The sequence below is a fragment of the Gracilinanus agilis genome, chromosome 2, assembly GCF_016433145.1.
Source record: "Gracilinanus agilis isolate LMUSP501 chromosome 2, AgileGrace, whole genome shotgun sequence".
Taxonomy (NCBI): domain Eukaryota; kingdom Metazoa; phylum Chordata; class Mammalia; order Didelphimorphia; family Didelphidae; genus Gracilinanus; species Gracilinanus agilis.
In genome coordinates, this window is record NC_058131.1 from 644643865 (window position 1) to 644659923 (window position 16059).

Here is a 16059-nt window from a genome sequence, read left to right on the forward strand (position 1 = left end):
GACTCTCACTCCACTGAGCTACCCAGCTGCCCCTGATTACTTAGTTTTAATAAAAAGTATTTGAAATTTGAATTGAATTGCTAGATGTATGCTACTAAATCATACCACTAAATTCATAGATACTTTTTCATTGAAACTACTTAAAATAGGCGTCAATGAGTAGATGATTCTAATAATCCTTCCTCTAGTGCAGGGGTCGGCAACCTTTTTGGCCGTGAGAGCCATAAATGCCACATTTTTTAAAATGTAATTTCGTGAGAGCCGTACAGTGCTCACAGTGCCGCTCCTGTAACAGCACCTGAAAAAAAATTGACTTTATGGCTCCTGCAGAAAGAGCCATATCTGGCCCTCAGAAGAGCCACACATTGCCGACCCCTGCTCTAGTGTCTTAGCCAAAGAAGAGAAAAAAATGAGCATATAATAACAATTTATTATAATTTATTTTTTCTAGACCTATTCATATACAGAAATCCTAGTGTGCAAATCCCTTCTACCAGTGGAAGATAATTAGCCAGTTTATAAATTATAATATTAGATATTTGTCTGTGGCACTGTGATTATAAGGAAATTTCCCACTAGTGTATCTCAAGGGCAACATTTTGAACCCAAGGTCTTCTGCCTTTAAGACTAGTTGATTATCTACTATGCTATACTTCCTTATTACTGTTATAATAATCTCACTTTAATCTAGTACTTCATAGTTTACAAAGTAGTAAGCATCTGAAGATTTAAAAAATGTTGTTCTGATGATGGGTGTTAAGAATCTAATATGTTATGTACCTTGGACTTCTTATACATTTTATATAAGCAAAGTGAAATCTTTTAAACGACAATGTCTGATAAATATACCTTTGTAGTTGTATCATGGTTTTTAGGTCATTTACTTACTGAGTGCCCATAATAATTCTAATAAAAAATTACATAGTAGTAGGAAAGAAAAGTATCTATTGGTTCTTAAGGAAGTTCAATTTTTAATAGACTTTTGATTTATTTTGTTTTTACTTGGCCTACATTTTCCTTGTATTTCTCCCTTTTTGTCCCTTCTAGTAAGCCACTCTTTATAATAAAGAATTAGGAAATTGTATTTTAAAAATTATTCCTGTTATTTTTGCTACCTTGATAAACAAATTTATATGTGTCTTGATTTTTTTTTAAGGTCAAGAAAGGAGAGAACAGTATATAACAGAGTTGAAAAAAATTAGACTCAGGAATCAGGAGGCCTGGGCTCTAATCCCCAATCTGCTGTTAACTAGCTTTGTGACCTTGGATTTAATCACTTAACATCACTAAACTTCAAAGTTTCTTATAAAATGAAAAGATTGAACGAGATGTTTTCTTAGACCCCTTCTACCTCTCTAGTTATGAAATGCTGAGTATTATGAAAGTTGCATTTCCCCTCTGTATTTACCCTTGTAATCAAAAAACTTAAAAAATTGAATCTTTATAGATTTAGGCAGAAATAACTTATTATAAACTTAGACAGCTTTAAAATGTTTTATTTAAAATAAGTTCTTTAATGTTTAATGCAGAAATTAAAGAAGCACATAAAAGGAAAAAAATAATGAAAGAACGATTTAAACAAGAAGAGAATATTGCAAGTGCGATGGTGATATGGGTCAATGAGATACTACCAAATTGGGAAGGAATGTAAGTAAGCAGAATTCCTTGGAAATTATATATATTTATGCATCTTTCTAATTTTTCCTTATTTCTCATGTATCTTTTGACTCTAACTATGTAGTTTGAAACTAGCCATAATTTTAGAACATTATTCTTGAAAATAATGATAGCTTCCCTTTGAAATGCTGTACTTTTGTGGGCTTTTGTTCTTTGATAATATGAAATCTAAGGAAAGAATGCATTTTTTTCAACATTTGTAGACTTAGGTAAGTCATGATGGAACTCTTATATTCACTATTGAAAAACATTCTCTTTTTTCTTCCTTTTATTTCAAGGCGAAGTACAAGGAGAGTTCGAGAATTGTGGTGGCAAGGACTGCCTCCTAGTGTTCGTGGAAAAGTATGGAGTCTAGCTGTGGGCAATGAACTCAATATCACTCCTGGTTTGTATTACATGTTCACATATATGGCAGTATATATTATATCAGTAGTATCACGTTTGTTCAATTAACTTCAAGGGACATTAAACACCCAGTATATGCTACATACTGTGCTAGGCATTGGGAATAGAAAGATGAAATAGGATGTAGTATCTGCCCTCAGAGAATTTGTAATTTAGTTGTGGAGGGTGTAGGAATAGAAGAAGTAAGAATATCAATCAATTTAAACATCCCATAGCACCATTCTTATTTTTCAGATGAGAAAACTAAAATGGAAAAGGATTATAAAGGGCCTAAAGTGTGTAGAAGTTTTGGAGCCAACTTCTTTAATTCCAAATTCAGTAATTTTTTTTTTTAAATAACTGCTCTATTTCCTCCAGTTAAGAGTGTTTTTTTTCAGAGCAGAGAGTATCTTGCTCTTTCTATTTAAATATCTTGTGCTTAGCATAGTACTTGGGATATAGTAAGCATTTAATGTTAGAAAGACTGGCATTTTAAGAATATCTCCAAGGACCAAGCAAATTTTTGTCTCACTTTCTGTGCCTGGCTCTTCTGGCTTAATAAATGCTTTTACATTCATTTGTAATGCCAGTTGCAAAAACATAAGTACAGAATGGGTCCAAACAGTGATATTTAAGACTTAAGATGGATGAGATCACTTATCTTGAGAGGATGGGGAAAACTTCTCAGAGATGACAGCATCAGAAGTAAACTTTGAAAGATTTCAGTAGGTTAGGATAAAGGGGCCACTATTCCAAACTTGGTGAATAGTATGTATGTAGGCACAGAAGGAAAAAATGAAAGAAGAGCTAGTAACGCATAAATAAAAATAGTATGTGATAATGCTGGAAAAATATAGTTAAGGGCAGTGAATGCCAGACTGAGGAGCCTGTATTCTATTTGCTAAGCAACAAGAGTATATTCAAGGTTTTTAGATTGAGAATGATGTAGGTAGGCCTTGGCAATAGGTACACATCTTTGACATCCATGTGAAAATATATAAATTGTAGAGGAATTGCCTTGGAGGAAAGGAGTTAAGAGACTATTATAAGAAGTCTGAATTGGGATGATGACAGTGAGTAGAAAGGTAAGCAAGAATGTAAGAGATTGTAGAGTTAGGTCTCACAAAGATGACATTTGATAGTGAAGAGGCTGAATTTGATAGTATTTGGTAAGTACTGGATATGGAGAATGAGGGAGAGAGAGGAGGGAAAATCAGAGAGGTTTCAAGTTTGGGAAATGAGAATTAGTGACATATACTGAAATGGGGATATTAGGTGAGCAGGCAGATTTTGGGGGATAGTAGAGATGGTGAATTGAGTTCTGGATGTGCTGAATTTTGAGTTTATGGCAGGATATTCAGATGGAATTGTTTAAAGGGTAATTGGAAATTCAGCTTTGGAGCTCAGTGGAGTTGTTAAGACTAGAAATATAGCTTCTGGTGTCATTTGCATAGATATTAATAAGTCAAGCCATCAGAATGGTTGCCAAATGAGAGAGTTTAGAAAAAGAGGGTGTGAACAGAGTTTTGGAGGATGTCCACAATTAAAGGGAATAGGAAGGGGAAGAAAAGGTAGTAAAAGAAATCTTAGCCAAATTTATAAAACACTTTCAAGTTACAAAGGACTTTCTTCATAGTCACCTGTTGAAGGCAAATAATACAAGTATTATTATTCCCATTTTATACATGAGAAAGTAAAGAAATTATGATTTGTCTATTTGTCCATTGTAACTAGCTCATATGTATCAGAACTGGAATTCACACCCAGATCACTAGTATCCAAATCTTATAGTCTTTCCCACTCAACCATGTTGCATCTAAGTAAGATATAGAGAAAAAGGGATCAAAGAAGATAGGAAAGCTATACTCCAAGGGAGGAGAGAACATCAAGAATGAGAGTGATTAGTAGGTTGACTTGCTATAGAAATTTCAAGGAAAATATAGACTTGAAAAACTCAAAACAGCTTGAATCATTTTTTAAAAGTATGTTTTTATTTCTTGTAAGTATTCTTTTTATTTATAAATATTCTATTTTTTTTACTTCATTATAATTTTATCCAATATTGGTTCTCTTTTCAGTCCTGTCTGAAACTCATCTTAAATAACAAATAAAAAAATGACAAAGGAAAAAAAGAATAAAAATTAACACAAATTTAATACTCTGAAAGCCTAAAAACACATGTAATATGCAACATCTGTGGATGTCCTACCTTCATGATGGAGTGGGTTGTGTGTGTCATTTCTCATCATAAATCATGTTTGATCTTTATAATTTTGTTACTTTTTTTCTGTTTGGTGATTCTTTCATTTACTTCATTGTTTTCTTGGTTCTGTTTACTTCATTCTGTATCATTTCATGTAGCTCATTCTATGCTTCTTTGTATTCATCACTTACACCATTTTTTACATCACAGTTATCTTTAATTAATATACCACAATTGTTTAATGATTCCCTAATCAATGGATATCTACGTTTTTCCCTCCATTTCTTTGCTGTCACCAAAAATACTGTCATACATTTCTCTATACCAGTGGTTCCCAAACTTTTTTGGCCTACAGCCCCCTTTCCAGAAAAAATATTACTTAGCCACCTGGAAATTAATTTTTAAAAATTTTAATAGCAATTAATAGGAAAGATAAATGCACCTATGGCATCACCGCTCCTCTGGATTGCTACAGTACCCACCAGGGGGCAGTAGCACCCACTTTGGGAATCACTGCTTTATACTATCAATAAAGCCCAACACCATGAAAAAGAAAGAGAAATCCTATTTAAAATATAAGTAGATGTAAAATACCTGGAAATCTACCTGCCAAGACAAACCCAGGAATTATATGATAACGATATAAAACACTTCATACAAAGTCAGATCTAAATAATTAGAAAAATATTAATTGCTCATATATAGACCAAGCCAATTGTGTAAATGGAATTAGCTCTAGCCATTCATAGCTAAACTCTTACTTAACCTAGGCATAGAAATGACGTCACCCTCACCTTCCTTAGTGGGGAGGGGGGACGAGTTACCCACACATGACAATAAGTAACAAATCAAGAACAAGGGACTGCCCTTTGGGCAGTCCAAAATCAGTGTAGAGGCTGCCATTTGTCCACTTGAATTAGAGGTGGACCCACAGGGAGTGACGAAAGACACGATCTCTTCAAGTATGTTGGTTACTTCCTGTTGGGGCAGTTCCCGCTTTGAACTTGGTGCTGAAGCATCTCGGCTGAGACCTCAGGCTGCTTCCACTCTGAATGGTCATGTGGGTAAGTTAGGCTGACTTCCTTGGCCTACCCAGGCCACTTCTAAACTCTGCCTTAAGCAGGCATTAGCCTATCTGGTTGCTAGACCTTGAGGCTTGTAGCCTGATTTATTTAGTCTTTTAATGTTCTCTCCCTTTCTCTTTATTCCCATACCTTTACCTCCTAGTTGCAAATAAACTGCCTTAACCTGATGCTGACTTGGGTCTGATTTAATTACAGAATCAATCTGAACTGTTGATTCCTGGCGGCCACGTTTTAAATAAATAAATTAAAATATATATATATATATATACATATATATATGTATATATATATAAAATACCTAAATTTCCCTCTTACACAATATAATAAAGAAGACAACTTTTCCTAAATTAATTTACTTATTTAGTGCCATACCAATCAAACTACCCAAAATTATTTCATAGAACTAAGAAAAATAATTCATCTGGACAAAAAAAAAGACCTATAATATCAAGGGAATTAATGAAAAAAAAAATGAAGGAAGGTGGCTTAGCTGTATTGGATCTCAAATTATATTATAAAACGGCAACCATCAAAATTATACGGTACTGGCTATAGAAAGTGGTGGACCAGTGGAATAGATTAGACACTCAACATGCAGTAATAAATGACCATAATAACCTAGTGTTTGACAAACCCAGAGATTCAAGCTTTTGGAAGAACAACTCATTTGACAAAACCTGCTGGGAAAACTGGTAAATAGTATGGCAGAAATTAGGTATAGACTAACACCTCAAGCCATATACCATGATACCAAAGTAAAATCAAAATATATACATGATTTAGAAATAAAGGATAATGACACAAACAAATTAGGAGAGCACAAAATAGTTTACCTGTCAGACCTGTGGATAAGAGAAAAATTTAAGTCCAAACAAAATATAGAGAACATTATAAGATGCAAAATAGATAACTGACTACATTAAATTAAAAAGGGTTTACACAAACAAAAATCAATGCATCCAAAGATTAAGGCAAACATCAAACAGGAAACAATCTTCATAGCAAGTCTCTTTGATAAATTTGACTCATATAAATTTGAGTCAAATTTATATGAATCTAGAGCATTCAGTTGACAAATGGTCAAAGGATATTAAAATGCAATTCTCAAAGTAAAACTATTTACATATGACTATATGAAAAAATGCTCTAAATCATTTTAAATTAGAGAAATGCAAATTAAAACAACTCTGAGGTACCACCTCACACCATCAGGCTGAGTAAAAGAAAAATGATAAATGTTGGAGGAGATGTGGAAAAATTGAGACACTAATATATTGTTGCCGGAACTGTGAACTGACATGACCGTTCTGGAGAGCAATCTCGAACCAAGCCCAAAGGGCCATCAAAGTGTGCGTACCCTCTCACCCAGCAATACTACTCCTAGGTCTGTATTCCAAAAAGATCAAAGATAGGGGAAAAGGACATACTTGTACAAAAATGTTTATAGCAGTGTTTTGGGGGTAACAAAGGACTGGAAACTGAAAGGATGTCCATCAGTTAGGAAACTGCTGAACAAATTGTGGTATATGTTTGTAATGGAATACTGTTGTACTATAAGAAATGACAGATGAGATGATCACAAAAAAAATGTGGGAAGTCTTATGTGAAGTGAGCAGAACCAGGAGAACATAGTATACAGTAGCAACAATAATGTATGATGATCAGCCATGAATGACTTAACTGTTATCAACAAGCAAGGATCTAGGTCAACTCTAAGGGACTCATGACAAAAAAGGCCATTCCCCACCATAGAAGGAACAGATGGAGTCCAAATACATATTGAAACATGAAATTCTTTATTTTCTCCATGAATTTTTCTCTGGTGTAAGCAAAACATGTCTTGTTTCACAACATGATGAACACATAGGAATATGTATTATATTGTAAATATGTACAACCTTAAAAAAACCTGCTGCTATAAATATTTTGATAAATATGGAGGACCTTCTTATTGATAGCTTCTGGGGCAGGAGGGGAGGGAGAAAAGTGTATAAGGAGAGTAATAGGAATCTCCGGTTCATCAATTATTTTTTTAAATAACCTCATTTGCATATTTTCAAATTGCTTTCTAAAGTGGTTTTACCATTTCACAGAGCTCCACCAGCAATGTTTTAGTGTAACTGTCTTCCCACAACCCTCCTCCAGATTGATTAGTGCCATTTTTTGTCATCTTAGCCAATTTGTAGCATGTGAGGTGAGAAACTTCAGAGTTGTTTTGCTTTGCATTTCTCTTATAAGTTTCTTGGATAATTCTTTTATGTGGACTTAAGCCAGAATAATTCATCATTATGAATATGATAACATAGCTAAGCATAGTAAGAACCAAAATATTTAAAATCCACAATTATTTCAATAATCATTCCTTTGATTTATCACTTACTTCTGCTAACAGCCTTCTAAAGTGTAGGCTTTGATAGCATAAAAAGCATCCTCCTAAAACCAAAATCTAGCTTAAGGAATCAGCAAAGATACCAATAGAGGCACTTAATAACTTCAATAAAGTTGCAGACTATAAAATAAACCCTTAAAAAAATCAGTTGCATTTCTTTATAATAATAAAATCTAGAAAGAGTACTTATAGACCTAAACTATAGTATAAAAACAGTAGTCATTAAAACCATCTGATATTGGTTATAAAATATAGGTATATCAATAGAACAGACTGGTCAAGGAAGAATCAGAAACAATGGAATTCAGTAACCCAGGATTTGAGAAAATGGAAATATAAATTACCTAGGAAAAAACTTGGTAACTACTGGAGAAACTGGAAAACAATCCTGCAGAAATTAGGTTTAGAACAATATCTTACGCTATGTTCCATAAAACATTCTAAATTGATATGTAACTTTAATGTTAAAGATCATAAAATAAAAAAATTAGAAAAGGTCACATGCATCTCATAGCTATGTGTAGGAGTTATATTCTTAGCCAAACAAGCAATAGAGAAGATAAATAGATAACTGATGACTTAAAACTGTAAAGCTCCTGCGCAGACAAAATTGATTCATCTAGGCTACAAAGGGAAGTGTCAGAATGGGGAAAATTTTATGTATCAAATTATTCTGATAAGGGTTTGGTATCCAAGATACATAAACAATATATGTAAGATTAATAGTCATTCCCCAGCAGACAAGTGATCAAAGAATATGAACAAACATTTCTCAAAAAAAATTGTCAAGTATTTACAACCACATAAATCTTAAAAAAAATTTTTTAAGAGCTAGTCTTTCGTAATCATCTTAATTTGTTAGTATACTATGCTTCTCTCTCTCACTAATATAGTCTGATTTTTAGGACACTATATGATATACTAAGAAAAGAAAGTTGGGGTAGGTAGGTGACTCAGCAGATTGAGAGTCAGGCCTAGAGACAGGAGGTCCTGGGTTCAAATCTATCCTCAAACACTTCCTAGCTGTGTGACCCTGGGCAAGTCACTTAACTCCTATTGCCCAGCCCTTAATAACTGCTCTTCTGCCTTGGAACCAATACAAGGTATTGATTCTGAGACAGAAGGTTTAAAAAATAAACAACGAGAAAAAACAAAGTTAAAAGCTTTACACAGTTAACATAGCTAATTGTAATGTGGTGAATAACAATTGATCTTAAGACAGTAGATAGTTTTAGGAAATAGGGAGGGAGCCAGTGTTACCATCTACATCCTTTATTATTTCCATCTGCTGTAAGACTCCTTGCACCTTCAAATGCCTTGTATTTGTTTTGTATGTACTTTTGTGTGTTTTGCCTTTTTTCCACCCCAGTGGAATATAAGTCCCTTCATCTGAAAATTGTCATATCTTTTGCCTATGTATCAATTGAGAGATGGCTCTTATTTCCATAAATGTGACAAAATTTTCTATATGTTTTAGATATGAGACCTTTATCCAAGAGACTGTCTGAAAAATTTCCCCCAATTTTCTGCTTTCATTCTAATCTTAGTCACATTTATTTTATTTGTACAAATTTTTTTCACTTTAATTATACTCAGAATAATCCATTTTATATCTCACAATGCCCTCAATCTCTTCTTTACTCTTAAATTCCTCTTCTATCCATAAATCTAATAGGTAATATGTCTCCTGCTCTTCTAATTTACTTTTCCTTCTATTTCTAGATCATATTTCCATTTTGATCTTATCTCAGTGAATGGTATAAGATATTAGTCTATGCTCTAGTTTCTCCCAAACTATTTTCTAGTTGCCCCAGAAATTTTTACTAAATTGTGATTTCTTATCTTAATAGCCTGGATCTATGCTTTTGTCGACTACAAGGATACAATACTCGTTTACTACTGTTTGTTCTGTGTCTGTTCTGTTTCACTGATCTACTTTTCTATTTCTTAGTATCAAATAGTTTTGATAATTACTGCTTTATAAGACAGTTTAAAATTCAGAACTGCTAGGCCATCTTCCTTTACATTTTTTATTAATTCTTTTGACATTCATGATCTTTTGTTGTTCCAAATGAATTCTTTTATTATTCTTTCTAGCTCAGTAAGATAATTTTTTAGGAATTTGATTGGGATTACTTTGACTAATTTTAATTATATTGGCTCTGCTCATCCATAAACAATTACTATTTCTCCAATTATTTAGATCTGACTTTGTGTAAAAAGTGTTTTATGATTATATTAGTGTAGTTCCTAGGTTTGTTTTGGCAGGTATACTCCCAGGTATTTTATTCTATCTGTGATGATTTTAAACAGAGTACCTCTTTCCAGAGGATTTTGTTAGTAATATGTAAAAATGCTAATGATTTATGTTATATACCTCTACTTTATTAAAATTAATGACAGTTTCAAGTAACTTTTTAGTTGCATCTCTAGGATTTTCTACATATTGTCTGCAAGAAGAGAGAGCTTTATTATCCCTGCCCATTTTGACTTCTTCAATTTTTCTTCTCATTGCTAGCCTTTGTAATACTACGTTAAATAATGTTAGTGATAATGGGCATCCTTGTTTCACTCCTGATCTTACTGGGAAGGTTTGTAGCTTATCCTCACTTCAAATAATACTTGCTGATTGTTTTAGGCTTTGTATCATTTTAAGAAAAAATTCATTTATATCTATGCTTTAAAGTGTTTTTAATAAGAATGAGGGTTGTATTTTATCAAAGGTTTTTTCTGCATCTATTGATATGTTTTTTATTACTTTTGTTATTAATAATAATCAATTATTGTGATAGTTTTCCTTATATTAAACCATCTCTGCATTCCTGTTATAAATCCTGTTTAATCACAATGAATAATCTTCGCGATGTATTGTTGTGGTCTCTTAACTGGTATTTTACTTAGGATTTTTGTATCCATATTCATTAATGAAACTGGTATGTATTTTTCTTTCTCTGTTTTTGTGCTTCCTGGTTTAGTTATAGGCACCATATTTGTTTCATAAAACTTTAAGACCTGTTATTTAAAATAACTTATTAATATTGAAATTAGTTAATGTTTAAATGAAATCTAGTTACTTTTTATGTCTCTGGTCTCTTAGTGTCACTATGCCTCTGCCCACTATGCACACTGCCTAGACATACCTGTTACTGCCTAGACATACCTGTTACTGTAGAAACCAAGTGTGGCAACACTAGTGATTAAAATAATAAACTCTTATTATTAAAAAAATCTCTATTATTCTTCAAGACAGGTCCAGTTCTTTATTCATTCTGTTACCTAGCTGTAGGCAGAGTAATTTCCATTGTATGAACTCAAGGCAGATGACACAGTTGTCAGCTCCAGTCTCCCTCTATTTCATAAGTATTCTTTCATCAGCAGTACTTGGGATTGCTTTTGGGTCTTGATTTCTTAGGCATCTTAGTACAATTCTACATATTGTTAAGTACTTAATTGATTCTTGTTGAATGAATGAATATGTAACCCAAAGATGATTGTGGGAATTAAGCACTTGAGCAACTACATCACTATTGGGCAACAAATGTTTCAATTTATTTTTTACCCTTATAAATGTGATGTATTGAGCAAATATTTGAACAAAAGTGTCCTATTCTTAGTCCTAAACTTTTTTTTTTAAACTTTTTCTTTTGCAGAACTTTATGAAATTTTCCTCTCCAGAGCAAAGGAACGATGGAAAAGCTTCAGTGAAACAAGTACAGAGAATGACATAGAAGGTATGTCATTGCCAATTGTCAGGTTTTTTTAGTTATATTGTCAGAATGACTCTCTTGGTTTTTTTGCTAATGTAATATTGATATAATTCTGTAGGACTTTTTTGTTTGATGCTTCTGTATAACCCTGTAGGGAAAAGAAGACAGACGAATATCAATATTCAGCTGTGGAAACAGTGATACCTATGCTTGAAACTTTGGAATCATCTTTAACTCATCTCTGATCATTAATCCTTTCTAGTCAATCACTAAGTTATATTGATAATTCCTCTGGAATGTCTTACTGTCTATTTTTGTTTCTATTGCTTTTATCACCTCATATCTCTGCTTTAAAAAAGTTATATTAGATAAATCTTAAAATGCTACTTTCTTTATGGCCCTCTTTTGCTCAGGAATGTACTTCCTACATACCAAATGTTCAGAATAAATGCTATTTGGGGCATCATAAAAACATAGAGAATGAACTTGAGAACTTAAGCCTTAAAAAAAGAGGTGAATATGATGTGTCAGGTGATAGGGGGATGAAGAAAAAGGTACAAAAAAGTATCCTGAATCATGTATAGGATATGATATGGGTCTAGGATATGATCAGCAAACAGTGTATAGAGTTAATTTATTGTAGTAGCACAGGGGCCTGACTTTGTAGGTACTGTGCACTGAATGTTAAATAAACTCTGTTCCAATCTAATGTCCCTTTACATTAATTTTATGCATCATTCAATACTCTGGGAAAAGTTAATCAAGTAGCTTGGTATCCATTCTTACTGAATTATTATCCAGTCATCTTTTCTCATTTTCTCAGTAAGGATATCTTGTGAGGCACTTCATTGAAGTCCAGATCCAGGGTGCTACAAAACTTACACCATTTTATTAATTTTTATTTCACAAATCACCATTTTTTAAAAAGAACAAGCAAGCAAAACAGGTTACATTTAACATAAATTGTTCTTAGTGAACCTAGACTAGATACCATTGATTCCTGCTCCTTTTCTAAGTGATCACAATCCATCTTTTTTTAATAGTTCACTCTAGAGTTTTGTTGGAAATCACACTTAAGTTTTTTAGATACTATTTTCCAGCCATTTGTTTTTAAAATATTGTCTTTCCCCCTTTTGTAGGTAGGGATAATATTTCCATCTTCAGTTCTCTTTTCTTATCTCCTCATCCATCTTGGGCTTCCATTTCCATTTTCCAATGGTTGTTTTATTGGTTCATTTTTGAAAACCATTTTCCTTTTTATGGAATACTGAAGCAAAAAAAGGGCAATAATTTTGTGTTATTTCCTATTGATACTAGAAAATATTTCCCCCAAAATGATTCAAGCCCTTCTTAATTAGCCTTCTTGATCTGGAGGGGGAAAAAGGGTACTTTTAAAGGTTCCTTTTTCATTTTAATTATTTTTATATAACCTTTATTTTATATTTGAATGACTTCCTCCACTCTTTACCCCTTTTTTAAATTTATAATTCATTTGAAAATACAAGCATATTAGAGAGCTTTAATCTAGATCAGTGATTCTCAAAGTGGGCACTACCACCCCCTGGTGGGTGCTGCACCGATTCAGGAGGGTGGTGATGGTCACACTTTTTTTGTATTACATTCTACTCTGAGTTTAAAAAATAGTTTCATGATTTCCAGAGGGCGCTAAGTAATATTTTTTCTGGAAAGGGGGCGGTAGGCCAAAAAGGTTTGGGAACCACTGATCTAGATGAATGATTTTTTTTTTCATTTGGGATATTTTGTGATTTTTCTTTACATTAAAAATTTTACTTTTGTATTTTGTATACCTGAGCTGCATTTTCACTTAAAGTTTCTAAAGCATGTTATCATACCCATTTCTCATTTTAAAAATCTGCTTTTTTCAAGTAAAGAATATGTATATATGTGTTTTTGTATATATTTGCATATTTTTTATTTGTATGATATTATATACACAAATGCATGTATATGTAGAAATATATAGATAGGCAGATTTCTGTAAATGGTTATAGAGATATCTTTATGCAATTAAATAGAAAATATTTCTCAGATCTGTAAGAGGGGAAACTAGATATTTAACGTATGGTCGACAGGAATCTGATTAACTCAATTCCAAATGAATAGACCCAAGTCAGGATGGCTTTTATGGAAGTTTATTTACAATTAGGAAGGTAGAAGGTAGGGAAATAGAGAGAGAGAAACTCTGGCCCGGATCAGAGGTCCGGACTGGATGAGGATTTAGAGGCCCCAGCAGAGGGGCCTCTCCAGAAACCTCAAGGGAGGAGAAAGGAAGTCAGCCTGACTTACCCACATGACAATTCAGAGGAAGGAATGTCTGAGGTCTCACCAGAGATCCTTCCACACCAAGTTCAAAGCGCCAACCTCCCTCCACAGGAAGTTACCATCATATTTAAAAGATAGCAGCTTTCGGCACTTCCTGCATCCACCTCCAGTTTCAAGTGGACAAATGGCAGCCTCAGCACTGTTTTGGACTGCCCAAAAAGCAGTCATTGTTCTTGATTTGTTACTTACTGTCACATGTGGGTAACTCATCTCCTCACCACTAAGTTGGGTGGGTTGACATTATTTCTGATGGCTAGAGTCTAACCATGAATGAGGATGAGCTAATTCCATTTACACAGGTCTCTCCTATCCATTCAAACTACCTTTCTTATTTAGACTTTTATTTCATTTCTCTTAAGCCCTTAATAGCCTCCAACTGATTCTCTGCCTCTAGTGTCTGTCACTTCTAATTCATCTTTGACACATTTGACAAAAGGATCTTATTATACTGGTCTGACCATATCACTCTCATGTTCTCAAGAAACTCCCATGTCTCCTTAATTCTTATTATAGGAAGAAACATACCTTTTGGTCTGATAAAACACTATTTATAACCTGCCTCTGGCCTATCTTTTCAACTTTATTTTATACTATCTTCCTTTATAGATCCCATATTCTAGACAAATTGTTTTACTAGCCATTTTCCATTTTTTTCCTTCTCTATTCCATATGAACTCTATCTGTTTTTTTGGCATTGAATACATCATGAAATAAGGGTTAGGGCATTATTAGCTTATTCATACTTGATGATTTCATGTCTTTAAAGGATTTATTTACTCTATCAGATACATCCAATTGTGACATCATTAATTTTTTTTTTTTAAACCCTTACCTTCTGTCTTGGAGTCAATACTGTGTATTGGTTCCAAGGCAGAAGAGTGGTAAGGGTAGGCAATGGGGGTCAAGTGACTTGCCCAGGGTCACACAGCTGGGAAGTGGCTGAGGTCATATTTGAACCCAGGACCTGACTCTCAATCCACTGAGTCACTCAGCTGCCTCTGACATCATTAATTTTTACATGACTGTAGGATCCAGTGTTCATTTACATGATGGTATATACTATTTACCCTTTGTGCCACATTCATGTTAGTATCTTCTTGAATGGTTTTTAGTTGAGACAGTTTCAGCAGAGAAGAGATAGAATCAGGATTTTAGGGTCATGGTGTAAGGAAAGCAGCTGCTTCTCCTCTTTTCCTACTGCCTAATTGGAGTTAGGGCTCTTATACATTAGCAATAATAATTTTCCTAAAAGTTTCCTAGCTTACTTTCATATCCTTTTCAATTCTTTATCATTCTTTTCAAACATTATATCTGTAAAATACAGTTATTTTAGCATTAAATAATGTTGAATGCTTTGCAAACCCTAATGTGTTATATAAGTGCTAACTATTCCTAATGTTATTATTGCTGTTATTTCTTAATTCTTACTTCAGAAAATTTTTACATATGCATCCTCTACTTTGCTAGATCTTCATCCACCTCCCATCTGTTAACTGAAGACAACCCCCAGGGTTCTGTTCTGGGGCCTTTTCTCTCTTTTCCTATATACTGCCTTAGCTGATGATCTCATCAGCCTGAATGGATTCACATCTCTATGCATATGATTTCTGTATCTGTAAATTTGGCCCATATCTCTGTCTTGACCTTTGATGTTGTATCACCACCTGCCTTTTGGATATCTTAAATTGAATATGTGTCTAAAACTCAATTTATACAAAGCTGAACTAATTGTCTTTTCTCCACCAAAATTTCCCCTTTCTATCTTTAATATTACTGATGTCAAAGACATTAACCTCTTCCCTGTCACACAGACTCAAAACCTCAAAGTCATCCTAATCTCTTCATACCTGCACAGTAATCTCTTGTCAAAATCTTGTCTTTTTTCCTTTCTATCTCTTGTAGATGTTCCATTCTTTCACACAGCTAGCTGCCTGCTTGGTGTAGGCCCCCTTCTTCTCACCCATAGAATACTTTAATATCATTTTGGTTGCTCTTCTTACTTTGTGCCTTCTTACTCTAGTCCATCTACTTAGCTATCAAACTTATTTTCCTAGGGTACAGCTCTGACCATGTTATCTCTCCTCTCTCTCCTTCAATAAACACCAGTGGCTCCCTATCACCCTGGGATTGAATATAAAATCCATGTTCCACCACACAGAGAGGTGGCTATTCTGGACTCTTCATCCTTTGTCATGTTCTTTTTCTCCACCCACAAACCCATCCAATCTGTTGTCAAGGTCTATTGATTTTATTTTTGTAACATCTCTCGTA

The 16059-nt window shown here is 33.7% G+C and overlaps 1 protein-coding gene across 2 annotated transcripts in view; it reads left to right on the plus strand.

Moving 5' to 3' along the window:
• TBC1D12 (TBC1 domain family member 12) overlaps positions 1–16059 on the plus strand; it is a 132506-nt gene that overhangs the window by 83887 nt on the left and 32560 nt on the right. For both annotated transcript variants that reach the window (XM_044665700.1, XM_044665699.1), the window contains 3 exons: positions 1530–1647; positions 1956–2062; positions 11389–11469. In XM_044665700.1, coding sequence (XP_044521635.1) covers positions 1530–1647; positions 1956–2062; positions 11389–11469 — 306 coding nt within the window. The remainder of the gene's footprint in view (positions 1–1529; positions 1648–1955; positions 2063–11388; positions 11470–16059) is intronic.